Source organism: Archocentrus centrarchus, chromosome 21, assembly GCF_007364275.1.
Source record: "Archocentrus centrarchus isolate MPI-CPG fArcCen1 chromosome 21, fArcCen1, whole genome shotgun sequence".
Lineage (NCBI taxonomy): Eukaryota > Metazoa > Chordata > Actinopteri > Cichliformes > Cichlidae > Archocentrus > Archocentrus centrarchus.
The window spans coordinates 32,951,923-32,975,647 of record NC_044366.1 but is presented as its reverse complement, the minus strand read 5'-3'; the positions used below and the strand labels follow the sequence as shown (position 1 = coordinate 32,975,647).

At 42.1% G+C, this 23,725-nt stretch overlaps 2 protein-coding genes across 2 annotated transcripts; one reads left to right on the top strand and one right to left on the bottom strand.

Moving 5' to 3' along the window:
* Positions 1 to 978: 978 nt before the first annotated feature.
* Positions 979 to 8,854, bottom strand: nup35 (nucleoporin 35). The gene is made up of 9 exons (XM_030758948.1): positions 8,564 to 8,854; positions 7,335 to 7,502; positions 7,107 to 7,234; positions 6,328 to 6,385; positions 5,012 to 5,120; positions 4,850 to 4,919; positions 1,601 to 1,729; positions 1,363 to 1,497; positions 979 to 1,270 (listed from the first exon to the last, which is right to left on the bottom strand). The coding sequence occupies exons 1-9, from the start codon at positions 8,574 to 8,576 to the stop codon at positions 1,193 to 1,195; spliced, it is 888 nt and encodes a 295-aa protein (XP_030614808.1). The 5' UTR covers positions 8,577 to 8,854; the 3' UTR covers positions 979 to 1,192.
* A 1,607-nt stretch (positions 8,855 to 10,461) lies between these two features.
* Positions 10,462 to 22,629, top strand: dnajc10 (DnaJ (Hsp40) homolog, subfamily C, member 10). Its single transcript, XM_030758947.1, has 25 exons — positions 10,462 to 10,569; positions 11,573 to 11,821; positions 11,938 to 12,100; positions 12,247 to 12,297; positions 12,736 to 12,818; positions 13,170 to 13,301; positions 13,719 to 13,812; positions 14,234 to 14,311; positions 14,535 to 14,578; positions 15,906 to 15,971; positions 16,206 to 16,271; positions 16,352 to 16,441; positions 16,572 to 16,682; positions 16,761 to 16,875; positions 17,113 to 17,240; positions 19,328 to 19,444; positions 19,534 to 19,635; positions 19,892 to 19,952; positions 20,138 to 20,232; positions 20,554 to 20,687; positions 20,834 to 20,887; positions 21,015 to 21,162; positions 21,332 to 21,454; positions 22,085 to 22,192; positions 22,279 to 22,629. The coding sequence occupies exons 2-25, from the start codon at positions 11,612 to 11,614 to the stop codon at positions 22,288 to 22,290; spliced, it is 2,385 nt and encodes a 794-aa protein (XP_030614807.1). The 5' UTR covers positions 10,462 to 10,569; positions 11,573 to 11,611; the 3' UTR covers positions 22,291 to 22,629.
* The last annotated feature ends 1,096 nt before the right edge of the window (positions 22,630 to 23,725 follow it).

The following is a 23,725-nucleotide window of genomic DNA, read 5'->3' as shown; positions in this document are numbered from 1 at the left end:
ACATCCAGTTTGGTCTCTACCACAGAAGTTTCTTTTAACAAACAAAATCAAACTAGTTTCCTTTAAGCTGCTCCACAGGTTTTACCAAGCAAAAGTGTTTTTAAACAAGTTTAAACAAGACATAGATGTAAATTATTTATTTTCTCGGTAAAACCCCAAAACCATTTCATACTTATTTTGGTCTTGTAAATTTACTTATAAATTTTGGAAAGATGTTAACACATTTGTTAATAAGAACATCCATCAAAATATCTATTTTATCACAATATTATTTTTGTATATTTCAACAGTAAAAACAGTGTTGCCCCCTTTCATATGAATCTTATTTTATTTCCTGCCAAATTTTACATACATAAATGCAAGTTTTCAAATCAAAAACCTAAATTCTTCATTTTTAAATCTGACTTTGGGAAATACATTACCTTATCCCAAATACAAAACGGTGCTTAAGACAATCTATCTGTAACACACTTTATCTGAAACCCTCTCGTGTCCACCTATTTTATTTGGCCACAAAAGTGAAGAAAGTGCGGAAGTGTCTCAAAACCTGCATTCTTTTTAATTGCCAGCAGGGGGCGAGTCCTGCAGTTGCAAAACAGAGTTGTAAAACCTCTCATCAGTTTATGAACCTGATCACTAGTCTATAATAGAACATATAATACTTTTTGTAAATTAGTCAGAAAAAATGAGTATGGATTAAGAGGTGTATGCACACTGGCTCATAACAATGTGCCTCCAGCTTTTCAGTTACATCACCCCTCGCTTGTCATAACACAGGCTTCATAACAAAATTTTATTAAACAAGTGATGTCATGATGCTCATTATACTGTTTACACTGTCTAATAAGACATCCTTACCCATTTTACAATGTGACTGTTGAACAGCGCCACCATTTGGCTGCTGAAAGAATTTCAACTCTGAATGAAAAATACAATCAAACAATCAATGACATAAAGCAAAAATATTTTTATTGAGACAAAGATTAAAAAACAGTGACTATAAAAGAAGAGAGCAACAAAAACATCCTGCATTTTAGCACACACACGCACACACGCACACACGCACACACACACACACACACACACACACACACACACACAGACAGAGTGTAGTGACTCAGTTTATCTCTCTGCCCATCAACTGTCCTCTCTCTTCTGAAGCTGCAGACATCTCGTGGTGTGTTGTGCTGTGTCACCACCCAAACATGTACTCCATCGCCTTGGAAACAAAGCTGTCATCCTTCCTGGGCGTCTGTCTATCTGCTACCACCTAAAGACAGAGACACGTGTATTTATAGTCGGAGACAAATATGAATACAATTTTTAAAGTTGACCAGACTAAACCCTTGGTTAAAAGGTCACCTGGTAGTCACTGCCTGAGTTCCTGTAGGTGGTGCTGAGTGGCCTGATAGCGGAGCGAGGGGTGGAAGGGAGGACGGAGGAGGAGAAGGAAGAGGAGACGGGAGTAGAGACAGCCTCACTGCTGTCCATCACGCTCTGAGACAGAGAGAGACAGAGATAAGTAAACAACCTCACTGCTTCAACCAATCAGACCTCAGAGAGAAGATCAGACACCAGCAGGTAAGAACAGGTATCGAACCTTGTCTATGCAGGGTTTGACTCCCACCATGATGGAGTCACCGAACACCTTTCCGTCTTTAGACAGAGCTTTCCTGGCCTGAAGTCTGGACTGATACTGAAGGTGCATCCAGTTCCCAGGAGACGCCATCTGTCAACACATCATACATACGTCTAATTAGTTCACATCAACACACTTTGAGCTCCTGTCTTTGGCTGGGCTGCAACTCTCCACTCTCCTGGCATATTTATCACAAACACTATGCAACACTAAAAATGGGACTTCACAAACTAACAGGCGATGTCATGGTGGCAACAACTCTCTTTTATACTGTCAATAAATGTAGTCATGTGTGCCTCACATCATTTCTGAACCCTGTGCTGCATTAAACCTGCTGGAAGTAGCATAGCACACTGAGCACTGGCTCCCCACAGGGCTGTGTGCTGAGCCCCCTCCTGTACTGCCTCTACACCCATGACTGCAGCCCGGCCCACAATAACAACCTCATCGTCAAATTTGCTGACGACACCACAGTGGTCGGACTCATCTCGAAGGGAGATGAGGCAGCTTACAGAGAGGAGGTCTTGAAGTTGACAGCCTGGTGTTCAGAGAACAACCTGGTACTGAACACCATGAAAACCAAAGAGATCATCATCGACTTCAGGAAGCACAGGACTGACCCAGCTCCCCTCTACATCAACGGCGAGCATGTGGAGAGGGTCCACACCTTCAGGTTTCTTGGTGTCCTCATCTCTGCTGATTTCTCTTGGTCAGATAACATCACAGCTGTTATCAAGAAGGCTCAGCAGCGACTTCTCTTCCTGAGGACCCTCAGGAAGAACAACTTGGACTCAAACCTGCTGCTGACCTTCTACCGCTCACCCATTGAGAGCCTGCTGACGTACTGTATCACAGTATGGTACGGCAGCTGCACTGAGGCAGACAGGGTCAGGCTTCAGAGGGTAGTCAAGACAGCACAAAGAATCGTTGGCTGCCCTCTCCCCTCCCTGATGGACATCTACACCTCCCGCTGCATCAGCAGAGCCAGGAACATCATCAAGGACAGCTCACACCCTGGCTTTGACCTGTTTGACCTGCTGCCCTCTGGCAGGCGCTACAGGTGCATCAAAGCCAGAACAAACAGACTCAGGAACAGTTTCTTCGCCAGAGCAATCACCACCCTGAACTCACACACTCACCCACTGTAACTGTGCAATATTATATTATTCATACTGAACAATATCTGACATTCCTATATTGTGTAATATCCAGTATTCATTCACTAGTGCAATATTCATTCACCAAGTGCAATATTCATCATCTTCATTATTATATGTATACACATATTTACTTTTCTTACAATGTACAGATGCACCAATGTATGTATATATTTTTATACATTCTATTTTTTGTATATTTTACACATTGTTTATTTCTGTATATCTCTTGATTATATTGATCATACTAGATTATAATATTTTTATTTTAGAGAGTTTGATTTTCTGTTACATGGCACTGAACAGGAGTGGCCCTCCAATCTCATTGTACATCCTGTATAATGACAATAAAGGCATTCTATTCTATTCTATTAGAAGGTGATGCAATGAGGCTATAAAAGGATGAACGTGGTCACAGCATTAATGGTTTTTCAGAAAAAGGCAGATTTCTGCAAATCCCTTTAAGGAGCAGTAAAGACTTAATATTATGCAGGTGGGTGTCTTGGTTTGAACCCAGATGTTGAAACTAGTGCCGTGCTTCTCAATTATTTTCTGTTATGCCCCCCCAGGAAGAAGAAAACCTGCTCTACGCTGTGAGTAGGCAAAAAAAACGTACATCATAGAGCTATTATTTACTCCACACACTCTCACAATGAGAGCACCACTGCCACGTACTGTTGTGGATGTGCAATTAAACTTAATTCTAGTGCAGCAAAAAAAAAAAGAAAAAAAAAAGCATGTTCCACGGGGTCAAACGTGCCCCTCCCTGGTAGCGGGGTGCGCCCCACTATTTGAGAAGCACTGAACTAGTGAGTGAATCCAGCTTCTCAAAGATTTGCAGTGCGTCTCAGACAGTGACCAACAGGACAGGAGAGCACTCACTCACACCCAGCTGTTAACACAGGAAGGCAAACAATGATGTCAAGGACAGATGGCCCTCGCTGTGATTCTCAGCACGACCCAAACATGGCAACACAGCACAGACACACCACAGACGTCACTGCTTGTTCACATTCTGGGACGTCCACAGCATCTTATTGATGTCACTAGAAACAAGATGCCCTTAAGTTGTGTGACACTATAGTGTCACACAACTTAAGGGAAACAAGGAAGTGTCCTGTACCCGTCTGTGAACCCCACGAGATTTGAGACAAATTTTGCTAAAATGCCAGACTTCAATAAGTGTGTTACTGCTTGTTCACAGCCATCATTAGGAAAGGCCACAAAACATGTTCCACCACTACATCAGCACCCATGGGCTCCTCTAAGCAGCTGCCTACAATTCTGAAAACTGAAGTAACTGGTGTTCATTAACCAAGAGGAAGCTGCAAGACAATAAAGTGCCTCTGAGAAACACTTCCTTAGACTGTAACATAATTACAAAAAGCAGCCAACAGGAACTGCAGTGGTTAAGGTGATGTCAAGAAGACTAAGAAAACCGCTTATAGGGTTGCTCAACAAGGCAATTGAAACAGACGTTTTTGGCTCAATTACCAACTCATGTTGTTTAGGGCAGGAATGGATAGGTACTAGTTAGGGCCTGTGCTGCTCAGCTGCCTCTCCTATATATTTTGCCCTGCAGTCATATAGCCTTCAACTCCACTGTCATGGACTGCAGCTAGTGCTGGTAGTCCTTGTTCTGCTCTGCAGATCTGCTGGGACCCAGAGGGACACTAAACAGAACCTGCAGCAGGTTCTGCTGTGCTGCTACAAAAAGTTCAATGCTACAGAACAGAACAAAGAAGTACGCTCACGAACTACAATTCAGGATGGTGGCTTTGGAGTCCATCCATGGGATGACAAACTGACTGGAGAAGCAGCTGATTATATTATGTAACAATAGGCACTCTTCATGGGATTTTAGACCATTCTTTATTTTCACTATGATCTCCTTGACTCCATTTCAGTATTTGTTTTTACCTTTTGAAAGCAGCTCATCTTTTACTTGTTTAGATATCCACAGAAATGTGACCAAACTTTTCCATGCCGCTGCAGAATCATCTGACAGTTCTACAGTGTGAAAATGACATCAGTGTGATGCTGTGTGTCTCACCGTGTGTTTGAGGATGTTTCCGTACTGAGCGAACTGCAGCAGGATGTAGGAAGCTGAGGCCGGAGGGAAACTAAAACACACAGAAATGCTGTTAATGTATATCGAGTGCATTTAAACTGCATTCAGTAAGACAGAAGTGTGACCAAGCATGAGCACAAATACCCAAACACTGTGACCCAGGTCTGGTCCAGCTGGTCGTCAGATGACAAAGACTCTCCCTGAGTGTAGAATGGGTCCACCTGAGCTGGAGACAGGCACATCTGCTGCATACCTGCAAGACACAGATGTTACCCAGTTAACCCCCCCTGAAGGCCCATTTTGAGCAAAGTATTTTGGTTGAGACCTGTTGATAAAGACGACCCTGCTGGCACAGATGAAGCTGTGTGCACTGATGTGCCAGTAGTCACTAGGGTGAAAATAGGACAGCAACCTTCTAGTGACCTATAAAACGTTGCCTGTTGCACTGAATCTTTTTTGCTGTTGGAGACTGATTGTAGGAAGTTGCGGCAACCATGTTCAATCAAACGATGACTGCACTGATCACCTAATGGGAGGCAACCTGTCTCCGAACAGTCATGTTCTAATTTGGACTGACTCCAATCACTCTCAAGCAGATTGCCAACAACCTGCAATCAGTCTGAGTCAGTCTGCGCTGATGAGTGCAACTCGTCTGCTACACATCTGTTTGCAACAGGGGACTCAACTCAACTGGTTGCATTTTGATTATATTCCTATATAAAGTATAGCCGACTGGGCAAACTGATGGCAGACAGTCTTTGCTGTCTTGATGCATCAAAGTCACTCTGAAGACAGCAAATGACTGCGTGGTCACAGTCTTTGAAGCAACAATTTCAAAGATAAGAAGATCACAGGTTCATTGCACATGGTCACAATAATTTGGGTTGTGCCACGGTCTCCAACCACTGTCTTCCCTAGTGTCACTGTGGCTAAGATATCAACATAAGTGATGAACTGGAATTTAAATCCAGGCTAATCAACTAATCAAAACGTAAGAAAAGAATAACATTTTCTCAGCAGTGCCACCACCAGCACTCTTCTTTCCTTGCAGAAAACAGAACATGATTATGTAATATGCCTAACCATTAATTTTCTGGGTAAAAATACTGCCAGACATTCCACCTTACCCATAGACAACATCCATTAAGTGCATTAGTGCAGGGAGACATGAGCTTTTGGGCAGCTCTGGGTATGGATATCTCAGTGCATAACCCAGCAGAGAACCAGTGTTACAGGTGATGGTAATAATTAGTCTAACCAACCTAGTATTTCTTGTGCCGTCAATGTTTGTTCATTGACTTAGCCAACTAATCCCTCACTTCACCAGCTACAATGACTTCTGTCGTCAACAGCTCGGTTTTTATGTATTTATTTTTCTTTTTTTAAAAAACAACAGTGTTAGTGTTAGCACTTGTCGTAAAGTCACTACTAACAGAGAGGTCATGAGTATCAGTGTGTACCTGTTCCTGGAGTGGAGGCCTGACGTGCTGCCACAGGAGACTGCATGACCGGGAAGGACTGCAGAGAGACGTAATCAGATGGAGGAACATGTTTTCAAAATGCGTTTCTCACATGTTATCATGAACTTCTGATTTCATCAAACAAAAACATCCTGCACACTTGAATCTGTTAATAATGTCATGGCCTATAACGAGCGTCGCCGCAGTTTATTTCTTGGTTTGTGTCATTGCCTGCTTTGTGTTTACTTTCATCACGCACATTACCACTTGTTCAGGAACCAATCATGTGCCATTCATCTACCGATCTACATCTGTTCCTGAAGCCACATCTGAGAGCATATGAGTATCATAATGACCACATACGATGTGCAGAAATTAAGCTACTGTGAAATGTTATTAATAAGCCCTCCATGACCTTATTGTGGTAGAGGTGTTGGTGTTCCTGAAAGATCCCAGGAGCTACGCTGTCTTGTCCCATGGCAAACTGGTCCCGGCTTAGAGGCCTGACTAAATGTGATTCAAAAGACCCCTATGAAGAATGGCCTACATGTTTTCACCAGACACAGGGTGACTGTGTCTGGCCTGGAGGAGTGGCTCATTGGCGAGTCTGATGGCTGGGCCTTAGCCTGTTTGCATTTCTTAATTCTGTCTCTCTCTCCAAAAACCCTCCAGCACTGCATTCTCTACTCTGTTCTGGCTGCAATAAAAGAAAGTGACAACTTCAATGTGAAACTAAGTAGTTTAAAAAAAATTTCACTTTAACTTGCATGTTTACTGACCTGTCTGTGTGCAGTGAGAGGTGTTGCTACAGTAACCAGGTCATCATGGATACTGCGAACAGGTGGGGCTCCACTCTTGTCTTTGGGTGTGGGGACAACAGGCTGCAAGGCGGAACCTCTTCCACCTCCTCCTCAGATATAAAACAAGTTTAGGATGATCACAAGGTACTAATACATCTACAGTATAAGCTTTAAACAACAATCAGACGGGTCTCTCTTTCCACTGACCTCGATGTGTGCTTGTGCTATCGGCAATTGGTGAGGCCAGGCTGAAGGGGCGGGGCTGTGGGCTAGCTGGAGCTGGCAGGTCACCCATCAGGAAACCGGGCAGAAACTGAGCCCCAGAGGTTGGCTTAGGAGAGGTCGGAGAGCCCAGGGTCATCGGCTCTGAACCCACTGAGAGACAGGAAAAGTTTCATGACAGGCGGTCCAAAACAGCCTCAGAGCTGACATCCTCAGATTTCATTATGTGATAAAATTCAGTTATACATGTTTCCCTCATTAAATACAAGTAGCATAATACATTTTTGTCATTGTTAGCTGGGCGGACATGTGAGACTGGCCCATTTAGTGACAAGATCCTGGCATTTAGCAAGACTTAGGCACCATTTCCACTCGCAAATCACAAATCCAAATGGTAACCAGCCAGAAAGGACAAAACAAATAACTAATTTCAACAGGAGTTAAATAGTCTGTTATTAGTATTCTGGTGAAGCCAAAAAAACCACAGATAATAAAAAATAAAAATGCGGGAAAGTGTGCATATTAACTTCTCAGAGGTCAAGGTGACATCTTCAAACTTCTAGCAGTAACAAACCCAGAAATATTCAGTTTACAGTGACAGAGAGAAAAATCAACCAAATCTGCTCATTATAAAAACTTACAGCAGATTTTGCTTTTTATTTTTTCACCACTGTTGTTACAAAAATCAGACATAAAAAAAAATAATGAATGTTCACCATGTTTATAAATACAGCTGGTGACAACGTGAGGAGAAATCACAGGGTTAAAGGTCAAACTGAGATGTTGGGCTATTTCGCTTCCATAACATCTCTGACTAATGGGAAGAAATGTCCCAAATACAACTTCAGGTGTTCATTATACGGCACTACATTTGCAGATTAACGCAAATTAGTGCATATTTAATGGAATAAATTTTTATGTGCAGGAATCTTTACTATTGGAAAAAGAACGGTCTCAGTTTACCTGATGAATTTGGGAAGCTGCGTGCATATTTTTAACCTATTCGCTTGTAGTATCCTGTCTTAGCACACCACCGTTTACAAAAATGTAAAATAATAAAAGACATTTATATAACCACCTGTGGTTAACACGGGGGCCTTTTTAGGCCAGAGAGCCAGCAGCAATAAAACAGCCACCACTGCTCCAGCTAACATAACCCGTAAATGCTCATGAAACAGAAAGCACCAGATTAAGACTCCATAAAGTTTCTTTACCTTGTAACTCCATCTCTGCTTCTTTCCTTTCTGGCCGCGATTTTCAAAAGTAGGAAGTGACGCTGGGGATAGGGCTGACAGCCGGCTAACCGGCTAGCAGAGCTAACCTATTTGTAACTATTATTGATTGTTAATGAACAAGAAACGCGCCTAAACCCGAGTGCTGTGTTTGAGAATGCAAACAGTTAAAGCCGAGCGCTTTAAAATCGGCCCTTTCAGTCCGCTGCGGACTGTTTCTGGAACTCAGACCTCCTGGGCGAAACGCTGGTGCTAAACTCGAAGCGCTACAGCTCACTTCCGGCGGATTTAGAAAACGTCAGTGTGAAGATGCGTTCACTGGGCCTGTGTAACGTCGTTCATTTCTGTTTCTCTCCTGAACAAGCGAGACGCGCAAAGAGCGAGGAGGCGGCACGGGAAAATAACTGGGGGCCTTTTTGCTCTTACAGTTAATGTTTCTTCTAACATGCATGCAAGACTTATTTTTTAAAATAATTCTTCAATCTGTTTTGGGGGCTTAACAAAAACATTTCAATTAATGAAAAAAATCTTTAAACAGAAATATAACTATAATTTAACAGAAATGTGCATTTTTTTTTTTGCTATCCTCCACACCGGCCAATGACCAACATCTGTGTTTTTCCTGAATAAAACTGCATTAAACTCAGCAAAAGGCAATATGATGCTTTCTCCTATCCTGTGGGTAGCTTTAAATTCAGCGTTTTTGAGTAATAGTCATGTAGAGAGGTGAAGAAGAGAGTGCAGTAGTAGCAGTAAGAGTGAAAAGGAAGGTTTATAAGATGGTAATGAGTCCTGTCGTGATGTACGGTTTGGAGATGTGGCACTGGCTTAAAGACAGGAGGCTGAAGTGAAGGTGCTCAAATATTTGTTGGGAGTGACCAGGATGGACAAGATGTCCCTGTCGGAGGGACAGCTCAGGCTGAGCAGTTTGGAGATAACGTTAGAGAGGCGAGGCTGAGATGGTCTGGAAATATGAAGAGGAGGGGTGGTGGATATACAGGACAAAAGATGCTGAAGATGGAACTGCCAGGCATGAAGAAAGGAAGAAGACCACAGAGAAGATTTGTGGATGTGGTTAAGAAGGACATGAAGGGGAATGAACATAACCTAGGTTATGGCTAAACACTTGATACGTTTAACTTAAAAGAGCTTTTTAATTTTATTTTAAATAAACATCACAATCACATTAAGAATCTCTGCAGGAGATGCACTGACTGGATGAGTAAAATGTTGCACTTTAACTTAAATTTCTTAGCAAACACAGCCTGAAAAAAGCAGGAAAAGTAGGAAAAAAGAACAATCTCGTATGTTGTATACAGATCATATGACCACATAAATTACTAGAAAACACTATTAACAAATATGTTGTGAAACGTTAGAAGGTGCAGCCAGCTGGCTTCAAATTACATAATTTCCTAATAACTTATTACATTTTTTTCACTGATATTTTATTTTTCCCCTTTGATTACTTTATTTTAACTATTCATAACGATGTTCATTTCAGCAATATTTTCTCAACACCGTATACCGGAATTCCATGGAAAAGTTTTGGAAGCGTTTGGATTGCTCACGTTTCTTAACATCCGGCGATGATTGAACCAACCTTTAGCGCGAACGTCATCAGTATGTTGCCGGTCCTTCTAAATGTTCGTCAAGTTACTGAAGACAATCACAGCAGTCGCGGCAGGTGGCGCTATTGAAATAAAATTAGAAATCCAGTCAGCGGGTGGAAGAGGCCTCAATTAACGGCGTACTCAAATGAAATCACTTCAGCGGGCGGTTTTCTGAACAGGCAGAGCGTTTTGTTTGTGTTTGTGTTTGCGTTGTGTTTGTGTGACTCAGTGTGTCTCGGTTAGCTACACGACCTTTATTGTGAAGCGCCGGGAGCGGAAGCAGCGTGCGCCGTTGCGTGCAGCTTGATCCGGTCTGAGCCGGACGCTGATGCGGATCTTCATCTCCAGACTTTTGGAAGTTGGGGGTCTTTAAAGGTAAGAAAGCTGACGCGTTAATGATGTTAAAAGTCTGGTAAATATTATATGGATGTAGACTTTCGCTTCACCAACACGACAACAAACAGGTCCACGTCGCTGCGAAGCTAACGAGCTAGTTAGCTGATCAAGTTGTAACGGGAATAGTTGATGCTGTCTGACTGTTAGCTTAGCTTATTTCAGGGGTCCTGCTGATAGAAAAACTGGAAAACCCAATATCTGATTATTTGTTTTTTACTGCGTGGATATCCGGCAGTGGCAACAACCGCAGGCGTGTTAACAGTGTTTTTATTTTGGGGTAGGGGTTGCTGGTTTTCTTGTACCGTATTAATGTTTCCTACTGGGCTTTTTTCCCCAGAATGTTCTGGAATTTCTCCCATAATCTTGTAAACAATTCACAAATACGCAGGGATGCTCTGCTTCTGCTTCTCGACCCGTTCACTGAGGAATAGAATAATATGGGCTTTTAATTTGAAAGCTGCCTTCTATTAAATGTAGTTACCATTTAATAAAAGGCAGCTGTGTGGGAGCAGAGACAGCTTTCATTTAAATTTGTGTCTGTTATTTGTGTAAGCTTATTAAATATTTTGTGCTATGCATCTTTGGTGAGGAAAACTGCTATAGGTGTTGCTCCTTCTGTGGTCCTGAAATCAGTGAAAAAATCTGCAGTTATCAAAATTTCTGTTGGCAGTAATAGTTGAAGGTTCAGGAAACAGTAATGCAAAAGATAAGGGCGTGAAAAATGCTGCTCTCTCTCTTTTAGCTGCAGACTGCGAGTATTTCCAAAGCCTGAGGGCAGATTCTACCATCCTTTAAGCCAATCCAAATGTGACACATATGCAAACGATGCTCTCCAGCAGTGACTCTTATTTCTTTTTTCTTGCTCCAGAAATAAGTTGTTTGCCTCTCTTGCTGTGACAGTAGTATGGCAGGGGGATGGTAATGGCTACAGGGTTGGGTGGACTATTTAGCTAGGACTGATCTTTGTGCCTTTCTGCCCCAGTTCCTTTAGTTGTCTCTGCTTATTGAGGGAGCGTTCCTGATGGCGCACAGGGTTGCCCTCAGGGTCCGGCAGCCTCATTCCATCTGGCTTACGCTGCTATTTCTGCTCCTCACCGTCCTGCTGGTGGCAGTTAGGGCAGAGGGCCGAGACTACTATGACTTGCTAGGAGTCAGCAGGGAGGCGACGACAAGAGAGATACGACGTGCCTTTAAGCAGCTGGCGCTGACCATGCACCCTGACAAAAACCCTGTGAGTTACCCAGAGAAACCACAATCCAGGAATGTAGAAAACAACAGCAATTCTCTCAAACATGGTTGCATCCCTAAAAAGTCCCTGACAAAACTGGTGCTCATAAACTATTTTAGGGTGACCCCTCAGCCCACGACAAGTTCCTGGAGGTCAATCGGGCCTATGAAGTTCTGAAGGATGAAGACCTGAGAAAGAAATATGATAAGTATGGAGAAAAAGGGCTGGACGAGCAGCAGGGAGGACGCTACGAGAGCTGGAATTACTACAGATATGACTTTGGTAAGTAACCACTGGGATATACAATTGTTTGTATTGAAATAATTCTGTGAAAATATTATAAATAATACAATAAAAAGTTTCGTTTGAAAACCTCTGGTTGGCTCTGCTGCGAGCTGTTCAGTATCTGAGTCTTTCTTTCTGTCCAGGTATCTATGATGATGATTTGGAGATCATCACGCTGGACAGTGGAGACTTTGGTAAGATATAAAACATATTCTGTTTTTGCTTTAAGTGTACAAATGAGAAAACCTTCATCCTCTGTAGTGCGTTTGATGTTTTCCTGTCAGAAAACGTGAACATCACCTCATTTGATCTCAAGGTTGCTGGATGAACAACAGATATAATAATAACCTCAAACAAACAAACACCTCCAGTGTGTTTTTTTTTTTCTTCTAGTATTTAAAAAAAGTTTTAGTACATTCTGAATAATTGCCTCTGTGATGAATCAAAACAAACCAACCCAGACAGCAGTATGTTTGACATCCCAGATGATCTAACTTGTAAATAACTGCTGTACTTTTTTATTTGTGCTGTAAACCTTTCTCCTTTAAGTCTTTGCCCCTCAGCGCAGAGCAGAACAGAACAGAGTAGTAAACGTGTAGCGACTGACGTGTGTGTCTGTGTGTGTACTTCAGAAGCAGCAGTGAACTCCGGAGAAATCTGGTTCATCAACTTCTATTTCCCACGATGCTCCCACTGTCACCAGCTGGCTCCAACGGTAACACGACACAAAAAACACACTAAACACACATCTCGAATGCACCCTGCTCCATGCTGTGCTGTGTGTACTACATACTCCATGTGTGTGATGGGTTAAATGCAGAGAATGAATTTCACTGCATGTATATGTATGTGACAAATAAAAGCTCTAAAAAAAGCTCTTATGATTTTTTATTTAGTGCGGTTTTCCTTATGTCTCTGTTAGATTTTTGTTACAGTTTCTTGATAACAATAATCACTGTGATAGAGTTAGACTTAGTGTCAGACAGAGTGAGACTGAGTTAATGCTCAAAAAACAAAACAGCGAAACATCTGTGTGTCTGCTTTCTTGTACCTTTGCGTGCCACAGTGGAGGGAGTTTGCCAAGGAGATGGATGGCGTGATCAGGATTGGAGCGGTGAACTGTGGGGACAACAACCATCTCTGCAGGAGGAAAGGCATCAACAGCTACCCCAGTCTGTATATATACAGATCAGGACAGGTTTGTTTGCTGCTTTTTGATCATCCCAGTGTAGGAAAAATGTAATTAGCTTCTCTTTAGTATGTGAATGTACTTTTCTTTCACACAGACAAACCATAGCCCGTGCAGAACACACACACACACACACACACACACAACACACACACACACACACACACACACACACACACACACACACACACACACACACACACACACACACTCACCTGCACAAACACTTGTGCTCACATTACAGGCCAAAGGGGACTCGTGGACACGGAAACTATAATCAGAGCTTAAGAAACATCAAAGACACGGCTCACCGCTGACTTATTAAAAATCTATTTCACACATCAGCTGTCTGAGTATTTCCTGCTGAAAGCTTTGTTCAAAATGTTGGTCAACATTCACTGTCAGCAATTCTATGTGTTTCTGTAGAGACCAGAGAAGTTTAATGGAGAGCGTAATAGAGACAACCTGGTTCGCTTCTCCATGCAGTTCATCACTACATCTGTCACTCAGCTGTGGCAAGGTGAAGCACAGCCTGCTCCCACTCAGCTCATATTTTTCTTTCAGATGTAGATTAGCTAGCTTTGTGCTAGCAAGCATCTTGGCTAAATTCTCACTTAAATACCATGTCAGTCTGCTGTAAGCTTTAATATTGTTTGGGTTTAATCATCATCCTATACTTGCCAACAGTGATTTTATTTTGAAGTTGCCTCTCTTATCTTTAATTTCTCTGATTCTACTGTATCAGCTCCTGATTGGACATTTGGATTCCTGCGGCTTTTTGTGGCTGCTGTCAGTTTTAATTTTGTCAGGATCTTTGTGTAGACATAATATCTTTTCTTTTTTGTTGTAAAAACTGAGGTCAGGTCGGCCTGGTTATCAGGCTGTTTCCTATCAGTCTGTGTGTTCTGATCTGTGGGCGTGGTTGTGCTTTTTCATGTTAGGTAACGTGTTTAGCGAGATAGAGAGTGCGTTCTCGTCAGGGCTCGGCTGGCTGATCACCTTCTGCTCTGACAGTGGAGGTAAGGCGTGCATACTGAAACACCCAGGCTTTGTGCATGCAAATGTGTGTGAGCACTCACATCAGTAAAAGCTGTATCTGTTGTGTGTCCAGCCACATCTTTAAGAAAAGAGGCAGATGTGTCATAAATCACTCTACATAACCGCACGCTCTGATACGTGGACACAGAGTGAGCTGGTGTTCTCATGTTTGTTTATAATGCTCGCTGTTTTTCTCTCTTTCAGATTGCTTGCAGCCAAGAACGAGACAGAAGCTGGCAGGAATGTTGGTGAGACAGGAATATTATTACAGCTGTTTATAGCAGAGACATGCCATCTGCACTGAATTATGGCTCCTAGATTAATAAATTCACTTTTAAGATTTGAGCCATTTGAGCATTTTGCAAATCAATGCAGGGAGGGGCATGCAGTAGTGGTTTCCAGCCTCTTAGGCTCGTGACTCCTTTCCCCTGAAATACAGTTGTTGTAGCTGTGTTGCAAACACACACCCTCAAAACGGCACTTAAATTCCTCCAGACACTCTGCAGTGAGTTTCAGAAGCATCCCAGAAGCTGCTTTCTGCCCCGCGTCACTTCAGTCAAATATTTTTATTGAACATAATGTCAAGCTGCACAGAGCAGGGAAGGAGGGAAGGAAATTAGGCCCAGGAACGTCATAGAGAATCTGGTCAGTTTTCAAAACAGACGTCTCAGCGCAGACTTCACGCTCTGCCTCTCAATCAGTCCTGCTGTGAGTTGAAGCTGTGTGAACGACTGCTTCAGAGATGCGATATCACAGACATGCAGCAGCTGTGTTTCAGGGCTTAGAAACTCCGACTGTTCTCTGGGAAATGGAACGACGGGGCCCATTATAGTGTGGTGGCCCATCACTAAAAGATGATCCTAGTTGATCAGTATATGGCAATCCAAGCAATTACCCTCGTAGTTGTTGGATGTACATGATGTTGGTCATTTAAATATGTATTTTTGGGTCATCACAGAGTGACTTGAGTTTCAGTGCTGAGAAAGTACGTCATAAGTAGTGTTAACACTTTGCTGCGTTACAGAAAAACACACAACAAACCTTTAAATGCTAAATTTTACAAGTGTTAATGTGCCTCATCAACCAGACTGTGCATCTAAGCTCAGAGTGAACAGTGTTACTATGTGGCTGCTCACATGTTCTTGAAGCTGAGTGAAAATGTTTTCTCTGAGGGTTTGCATGACACCTTCATGCATTTGTCCTCTAACCTTTTGAAATGAGGACACGGTTTGGATTTCCATCTCAACATGTCATTGCTGCAGGGAACAGCTGCAGGGAACAGCTGCAGGGAACAGTGTCTGTCTGTGACTGTGTTTTTTTTAATCTGTGACCAACAGACCAATCACAGTTAGTCTTCTTGGCAATTTGATTGAAACTTATTGGGTAGCCCACAATGTTGAAGTTATATTTCATTTGCAGTGTGCATTGTGCGATGTTAAATGTCTGACCTTTACCTTTTTAGTTCTCTGATGAAACGTTTCTTGGTGGCTGTGGCGTTGATGTATTTGTTGTAATAAATGCCACAGAGCCTCTTTGATCTGTTTGTAACTGCTCAGTGTTTGTGTCTGAATGTAGGACGGTCTCGTTAAGGTGGGATGGATGGACTGCACAACAGAGGAACAACTCTGTGCAAGTTTCCAGGTAAGGGGCAGCAGTGCTGTAGCCGCAGTACTTCTGTGTGAGATACTTAGTCTCTGTGTAGTTGGGTTTATATACAAGATAAATGAAAGGATCATCTGCAGAGATGCGGAGGACGATGTTTTGTGTGCTGCTTTGAACTGCATTAAAATTGATTTAATTATTCCCAGCAGTAAAATGTATCATTCAGTAGCTGCTTGGCTAGTTTTTGTGTTTAATCCTTCTGTTGTGTTTCAGGTGACCAGTGGAGCAACTGCTTTATTCCCACCCGGAAGTGCTTTGGATAAACAAGGCAGCATATTGGTAAGCCACAGAACACATTACTGTCTGTGCTGATACTGTGTGTAGTACTGCAGTACTGACTCCGTGTGCATGTGTTTCAGTGGCTGAATACTCTGGACAGTAAAGAAATTTATAATCAGGTCATCAACCATCTGCCTGATCTGGAACTTCTCACCAGTGACAGTTTCCAGGTATTCTAACTACACATGCACGACGCACGGATGCATAATACACATACTTGTATTACACAGCAATACAGTGCAGTAAATACAGAAGTACAAAATGAAGTAGTTCTGATGGAGTGTAACCTGTTATGTCCAGAGTAAATTGGCCCATCATCGCTGGTTAATCAGTTTTACATTTGGAAGCAAAAACTCCGCCTCCAACGAGTACAAGAAGCTACCAGCTTTCCTCCGAAATGACCACATACAGGTATCGATCTGTCCGTCTGCGTCTCTGCATGTCTCTGTCTGCATCTCTGTATGTCTGACTGATGGTTTGTCCTTCCAGGCTGGCAGAGTAGACTGTATAGCAGACTCAGAGCTGTGTCAGTCTCTTTACATTCACAAGCCCTGCGTGGCTGTCTTTAAAGGACTGGGAATCCACGACTTTGAGATCCACCATGGTCAGTACTACATTTGGACCGGAATCCCGTTTCTCCCGTGGTCTTCACTGGCATTTTATTTGTTTAATGAGAAACAGATATACATATAAAAGTTATTAGCATAGAAGGCTTAAAAAAGGGCTGATGTTGTTATTGGAGGGGCCAGTTTGGCAAAGTTGCTTAAAAAACATAACTTAAGTGATCAAAATGAGTTTAGAGAAGGATTGCTTATCTGTCTAACACGTGTGTTTTGTGCAGGTAAAGATGTGTTGTACAATATTGTGGGTTTTGCGAGGGACAGCGTTCGAGCTTTCGTGACCACGCTGAGGCCGGACAACTTTCCTTCAGACAGAAAGGAGCCGTGGCTGGTTGACTTCTTCGCTCCGGTGTGTATCCGACTGCTTTAATTGCAACAAAGATGCTCTCCTGCTTTTTTACATATACTCGACCTGAACAGACGGTGACATCACTGTTGTTATAATGGTACACGGGACATTATGACACTGTGGGGGTCTTCTGTTGGCAGATCTCAACTGACTGTTTTGATTTTAGTTCAGCCATGCCCAAAGAAGTGAGCAGCAAACTGTTCCTCCTTTTCATAAAAAGGCATAAAAATACTCATAAAAACAGTCCAAAAAACCTGCACGAGCTGCAACAAACGACTGTTCTGATTGACACGCTGCACGAAGCAGTTTTTTCCCATATTTCATAAAACCTCAGACCTCTTTTTTTGTGTCTCTTTAATAATACATACTAGTTTTTTCCATCAGTGTTTGTCATTTGTCCTATCCTTATTTATTCTATGAATTATTCTCCAGAACTATGCTATCAGCTTTTCAGCATTTGAAAAATTGAGTTGCATTCATGTTTGTTTAGTTATATGATTGTGCTCATACGTACAGTCCAAGTACAAAACCTCGGGTCTAGTGGAATTCCCTTTAAACTCCAGGCATTTAGACGAAATGTCTTTTTATCACATTGATTGGCAGAAGTTACCCATGTTCAGATTATCAATTATAGTTGGACTCTTCTATTGACAGGAAAAGGCTTGTTACCAAAATGAAATTAAAAGCTAGCGACCCAAAGTGTGTGTGTGTGTGTGTGTGTGTGTGTGTGTGTGTGTGTGTGTGTGTGTGTGTGTGTGTGTGTGTGTGTGCGTGTGTGTGTGTGTGTGTGTGTGTGTGTGTGTGTGTGTGGGGTACAGCTTTAAACTCATCTCAGCTTTGAGGCAAGTGAAGAGCAGCACTGATGGACATATGATGGACTGAATTATATTAGACCAACAAATTTACATGGATCAACTATATTTAGATTTGCATAATGGGAATCCAACTTTTCTTAAATAACAATTCATACTATAAAACTTGCACACGCCTCATCTGAAGGAGATGTGCATCTAAAATGTACATCAGCAAATATGAACCATAGTGAGCATACTTGTCTTTTGTGATGAAACTCATGGTGTGACCCAAGCATTTCTCATTTTAAATCTTATAATCAGAATTTCCTGACAAGCTGCAGAATGGTGGTGCATCTAATACAGGTTTATGCTCCAGTTTTAGTGTCTGTTTACACAGATCTTTGGCAGAAGAACAAGTGGCAAAAAAAGCACCATAAAAAAATTATATATGAAAAGCACAGTGGCTGCAGTGGACAGTTTTTATTTGTTTGATTTGTAAGCCTTCAGCAGTCTGTCTGAGAGTGATTGCAGGCAGTCTGAGTCTGACTGAGAATGGTTGGAGCCAGGTGGCCTCACCGGGCTCTTACCTTGTGATTCACTCAGAGGTTGAGGAACTTGAACGCTCAACCTCTGGGCGACCAGTTGGTCGCTGCAACTATTTGTGCATTTTTCAAATGCGAACAAAATTCAATATAATGTAATTTTATTTGTTTTTTTTTCCCTGATTGCAAGGATTAGGAAGGGATTCATCCTATCTTTACTCCAGTGTGACTGAGCCATGAGCTAAAGGACCAAAAGTAGCACAAACACAAGAGTAATCTGATGGTTGCTCCAAATGTTTCTGACACTGGTGACACAGCCTGTCACGAGTCCTTATTTACCTTCAGGGCCGGTGGTGGTGTTACACCTACAACGCAAACAGTCACTAACTGGAAGGCAGCTATCAGTCATGTTGCAGGCATCATTGTGAGCTTGTTATAGGGAAGAAAGATCCTGAAACACTGGGACCTCCTTGTGTGATCAGTGGTTAATTAATCAAGTTTTATCATCCAGATTGATTTGAACCAGATTGCCAAAAAAACAAAATCAGTTAGAAAATGGGACTTAAAATTTCTTTTTGTTTATACTACTTAGTGAAAACTGAAATGAGACTGTAAAAAACTCTGGTGAAAAGTCAAACTACTGAACAGTGATGAGCACCACCGGCAGGCTTAAAGTCTTAAAGGCACCTCAGAGGATAAGGATTCAAAGGTACTGTTATTAACCACAGAAACACTTGACTCTTGCTTACAGTGGTGCCCCCCATGTCGAGCCTTACTGCCTGAACTGAGAAAAGCTTCAATCCAGCTAGCTGGGCAGATGAAGTTTGGCACCTTGGACTGTACCGTCCATCACAACCTCTGCTCTAGAGTAAGCACACACGTCTGTGGACTTTAATACTGATTTTTAAGCTTAAGAATGAAACCAGTTAGTGATTTCCTTTTCTCTGTTTGTTTCAGTATAATATTCAGGCTTATCCCACCACAGTGATCTTTAATGGTTCTTCTGTGCATGAATATGAAGGACACCATTCAGCTGATGGCATCCTGGAGTTCATACAGGTCTATGAATGTCAATTACACTTGAAATAGCTCCTCTGTGCTCACGGATTTTTATCTGCACACAGTTTGCATTTAAGACATTGTTACCATTATCATTATTATTACAACAAAGAAACTTGAATGAACACAGACTGTTTTTTTTTTTTTTTTTTTTTTTTTTGTATTGCTGTTTTCCTTTGTGGCGTTAAGACTGTGACATCACTACAGTATTTAAAAGACAGTGACATTCACAAAGGGCTCCTGTCTGTCTCTGCAGGACCTGGTTAATCCATCTGTGCTGACCCTGGATCCTTCTAGCTTCACAGAGAAAGTGAAAGGTAAAACTGGTCCTGACAATAAAGGAACTTGATAGTTGCAGTTGCTGTTTTATTAAAACCACCCATGCCCATCTTTTAGTGTAAATTAACCAGGAGGAAGGGAGGATAATTAAAGTTATATTTTGGCTAATTATGAGAGAAAAAGTGTGACTGGGCTAACACAGTGGATTATTTCTCTGTCGCAGGTCGAGCTGAAGGGCAGATCTGGGCAGTAGATTTCTACGCTCCCTGGTGTGGTCCCTGTCAGGCTCTGATGCCTGAGTGGAGACGCATGGCCCGGGTATAGCTCACATTACACGTGTCATATACAGACCATACACAGAAACTGAAATAACACAGGAAGGACAGCTCTATAAACTTCAGAAGTCATCCAGCTGCTTCCCTCTACTGTCACATCGTCATTAAACCTCAGTGATCCTGTGCCACTGGAAGCTCACTTTGGCCGTTCCTACTGTTCCTACTATCTCTGATAGATTTGCAGCCTGAGGATGCACTGTTTCATGTGCATCAAGAGGCTTTGATCACAGGTTGTGGGTTCACTGAAACAACGTGCAGTGAAGGTATCTGACCTGAGTCTGTCTCTCTTTCTCTCACCGCCCAGCTGCTGTCAGGTCAGATCCTGGTCGGCTCAGTTGATTGTCAGCGCTTTCAGTCGTTCTGTCAGAGCCAGAGTGTGAGAGCGTACCCAGAAATCCGCCTGTACCCTGGAAGCACCCGGCAGCCAGAGCGCTATACGTAAGTAGCATACTTTCAAATGCTCGAATGTTCAGATGTTGTTTTAGTTTTAGATTCTTAGGTCTGCCTCTTAGTCTGGATTTTTACCGTTCTGTTCAGGTAGATTATTAATTATTGATTTCCTGTTCATCTGTCTGTCTCTGTAGGAGTTATAATGGTTGGCACAGAGATTCTCATTCACTGAGAGCATGGGCTCTGAGGTGAGATGCAAGTTGTCACCTTTCTGTCTTGTTTCTCTCTGTTGGTACTTTTTCTTTCTGCAGTTAAAGAAGCAGTGAAAGGGCCTATGAATACAGTAATAACTGAATTAATCTTTTGTGTGTACAGTTTTTTACCCAGAGCCTCGGTGGACCTTACTCCAGAGTCCTTCAGATCACTGGTTCTGTCAGGTCGAGATCACTGGGTGCTTGATTTTTATGCCCCCTGGTGCGGACCCTGTCAACACTTTGCCCCGGAGTTTGAGGTCCTGGCTCGGGTGAGAAAACTTTTCTTCTCTGCATACACCTGCAGTGACAGATGAGGCAAACAAAAAGCAACCTCCTCCAACAGGCTGCGACACAAAGCATAAATTGAGAGGTTCTTAAAAGTGTGGTTCTCTCACTAGCTGAGAGTCCTACAGATGTTTTTGTGTGTGTGATTGACAGATGCTGAAAGGCGAGGTCCGGGCGGGGAAAGTTGACTGTCAGGCTCATTATCAGACCTGTCATTCAGCTGGAATCACCGCCTACCCAACTGTCAGATTTTACCCATATCGGGGAACAAAGAGGGTGAGTATACGCAGAACGTTCTGGGTTCAAGCCTGATGGCTGCAGCCTCTTCTTATTTTGAAGCCTGAAGGCGACGTAACCATGTTGTTCTTTTGGAGCTAGAAGTGACCCAGTTGTTAAGCAATTTCCTTCCAAAAACTGTATGGGTGCAACACACTGACATAGATACCTGCCGATCACTGCAGTTTTTGGCTCTTTAGTGTAAAGTTGTGTTTCATGTTGACTCTGTGCCCGTGAATCGCTTAATCAGTAACAACTGATGACTGCAGACTTTTTCTAGCATTTTGTCCATAAGAAAATACCATAAAACAGTGAAAAACAACCATTATGATTTCCAGCCGACCAACCTGACATCTTATAATGTTTTGTTTAGATAACAGTCAAAAAACCCAAAAACCCCAAAAACCCCAAAGGTGCTCAGTTTATTTTCATGTATGAAAAAGAAAGCAGAAAATCAAACCTTCAGATTTGATGTGAAGGAGTCAGTCATGAATGGACTTCCTGGTGGAAAAGATTGCAAAGCCATGTGTGTGTGTGTGTGTGTGTGTGTGTGTGTGTGTGTGTGTGTGTGTGTGTGTGTGTGTGTGTGTGTGTGTGTGTGTGTGTGTGCGCGCGCGTGTGTTTTGAAAGCATGACCAGAGCGGGGAGCACATCAACAGCCGAGATGCTAACACGATTGCTGACACCGTCAGACAGCGACTACAACAGCTGCTGCCACGGTTACACAACAAGCCAAAGGTGAGTGGCTGTTCACTCCTAACACAAATCAGAGCAGCTGCTGCAGGCGAGTCTGACCTGTTTGTTTGTTTGTTTGTTTGTTGTAGGATGAGCTCTAATGGATGGGGGCAGTATTGTGAGGCAGGCAATCTGATTGGTCAGGTGGAGCCAGAAGTGAATTTGATTGGTCCAGCATGGTGATCAGTCACTCAACACTCCTTTTATAAAAACCACAGCTGGAACACTGGGACAGACTGTTACCTGCTGTTCTGAATGTATTCAACACTTCTGCCTTGTTTTTGTTTGTTTTTTAATTGTCTCCATTGTTTGTATTTACTCTATGAAGTAAAACTTTGGGACACTGTGTATTGAACATGTTACTGAGGCAGACACACAAACACACACACACACACAGATCCAAATGTTGACATAGTGCTGTATTTTATTGATCATGTGAAAACTGTTTGAGAATAAAACAATTTGTTTCTGTTAGATAAATGTGTGCATCCCTGAGTTTTACCACCTTCACTCTGGGTTTAATTCTGTTACAGAGAAAGAGATCAGCAGAAAGTGGTAACTATTTCAATTACTGTATTTTTCTTAAGCAACAATGCCAAGCATTTATCCATACAGCCTCTTAGATGTGAGGAATTGTGGCTTTTCTGTGTTTTACATCACAAATTGTTTTTTTTTTTTTGGGTTGAAACGTTTATATAACATTTTAGCCCCTCTACCTGGTAAAAATAATTGATAATGAACATAATCATTAAAGCTGCCAGCAGATCAACTCTCAGGTGATAGTATAGCTTTTGAGTTCAAGTCAAATCAGGGGTGCGTCCAGATGGGCATGAGGTGGCACCGGCCCCCATTGAAAACATTGTTACCCACCTTGGTGGCCCCTCACCAATCCCACTGATCTGGGGTACTCTTAAATTTATAGGCCCAGTTTCCCATACAGGGATCATGTCTAATCCTGGACTAAATACTTTTTCCTATTGTGGTCTTCATTGACTTTTTCCTTTTAGTCTAGGACCATGCTTCATCCATGACTGGGAAACCAGCTGATAAAGCACCATTTAAAGAGAGCATGGTGTATTGCCACTTCATCAAAGTACGTGAACGTACTGAACTACTAAGTTCAGCTTAAATGTATTTTAAGTATTTCGGTGTTATGATGCTTTTATTTGTAAGTATTGCACTTTGTGTTACATTTAATTTATTTTAAAGCTTTAGTTACTTATTATTTAGCTGACTTTAAAAATAACTTCAGATATTTGAAGTACATTTTAGTGCTAAAATGTTTTACTGTTACTTAGGATTATGACATTTGCTAAAGTCAAGTCAATTCAATTTTATTAACCCTTAGATGCCCGAGTGGGTCAAAAACGACCCGGTGTGGTTGCAGTATCTTTGTAGTGAAAAACTGTTTTGAGTTCATATTTCAGGTATTCCTCAAAAAGCATGTTATTGATATCATGCCATTTAAATTTTTTACTTTTCTTTGCTGCATTTTGCAAGATTTTAGTTTTTGTATTACCCCAAGCTTTCACAGGT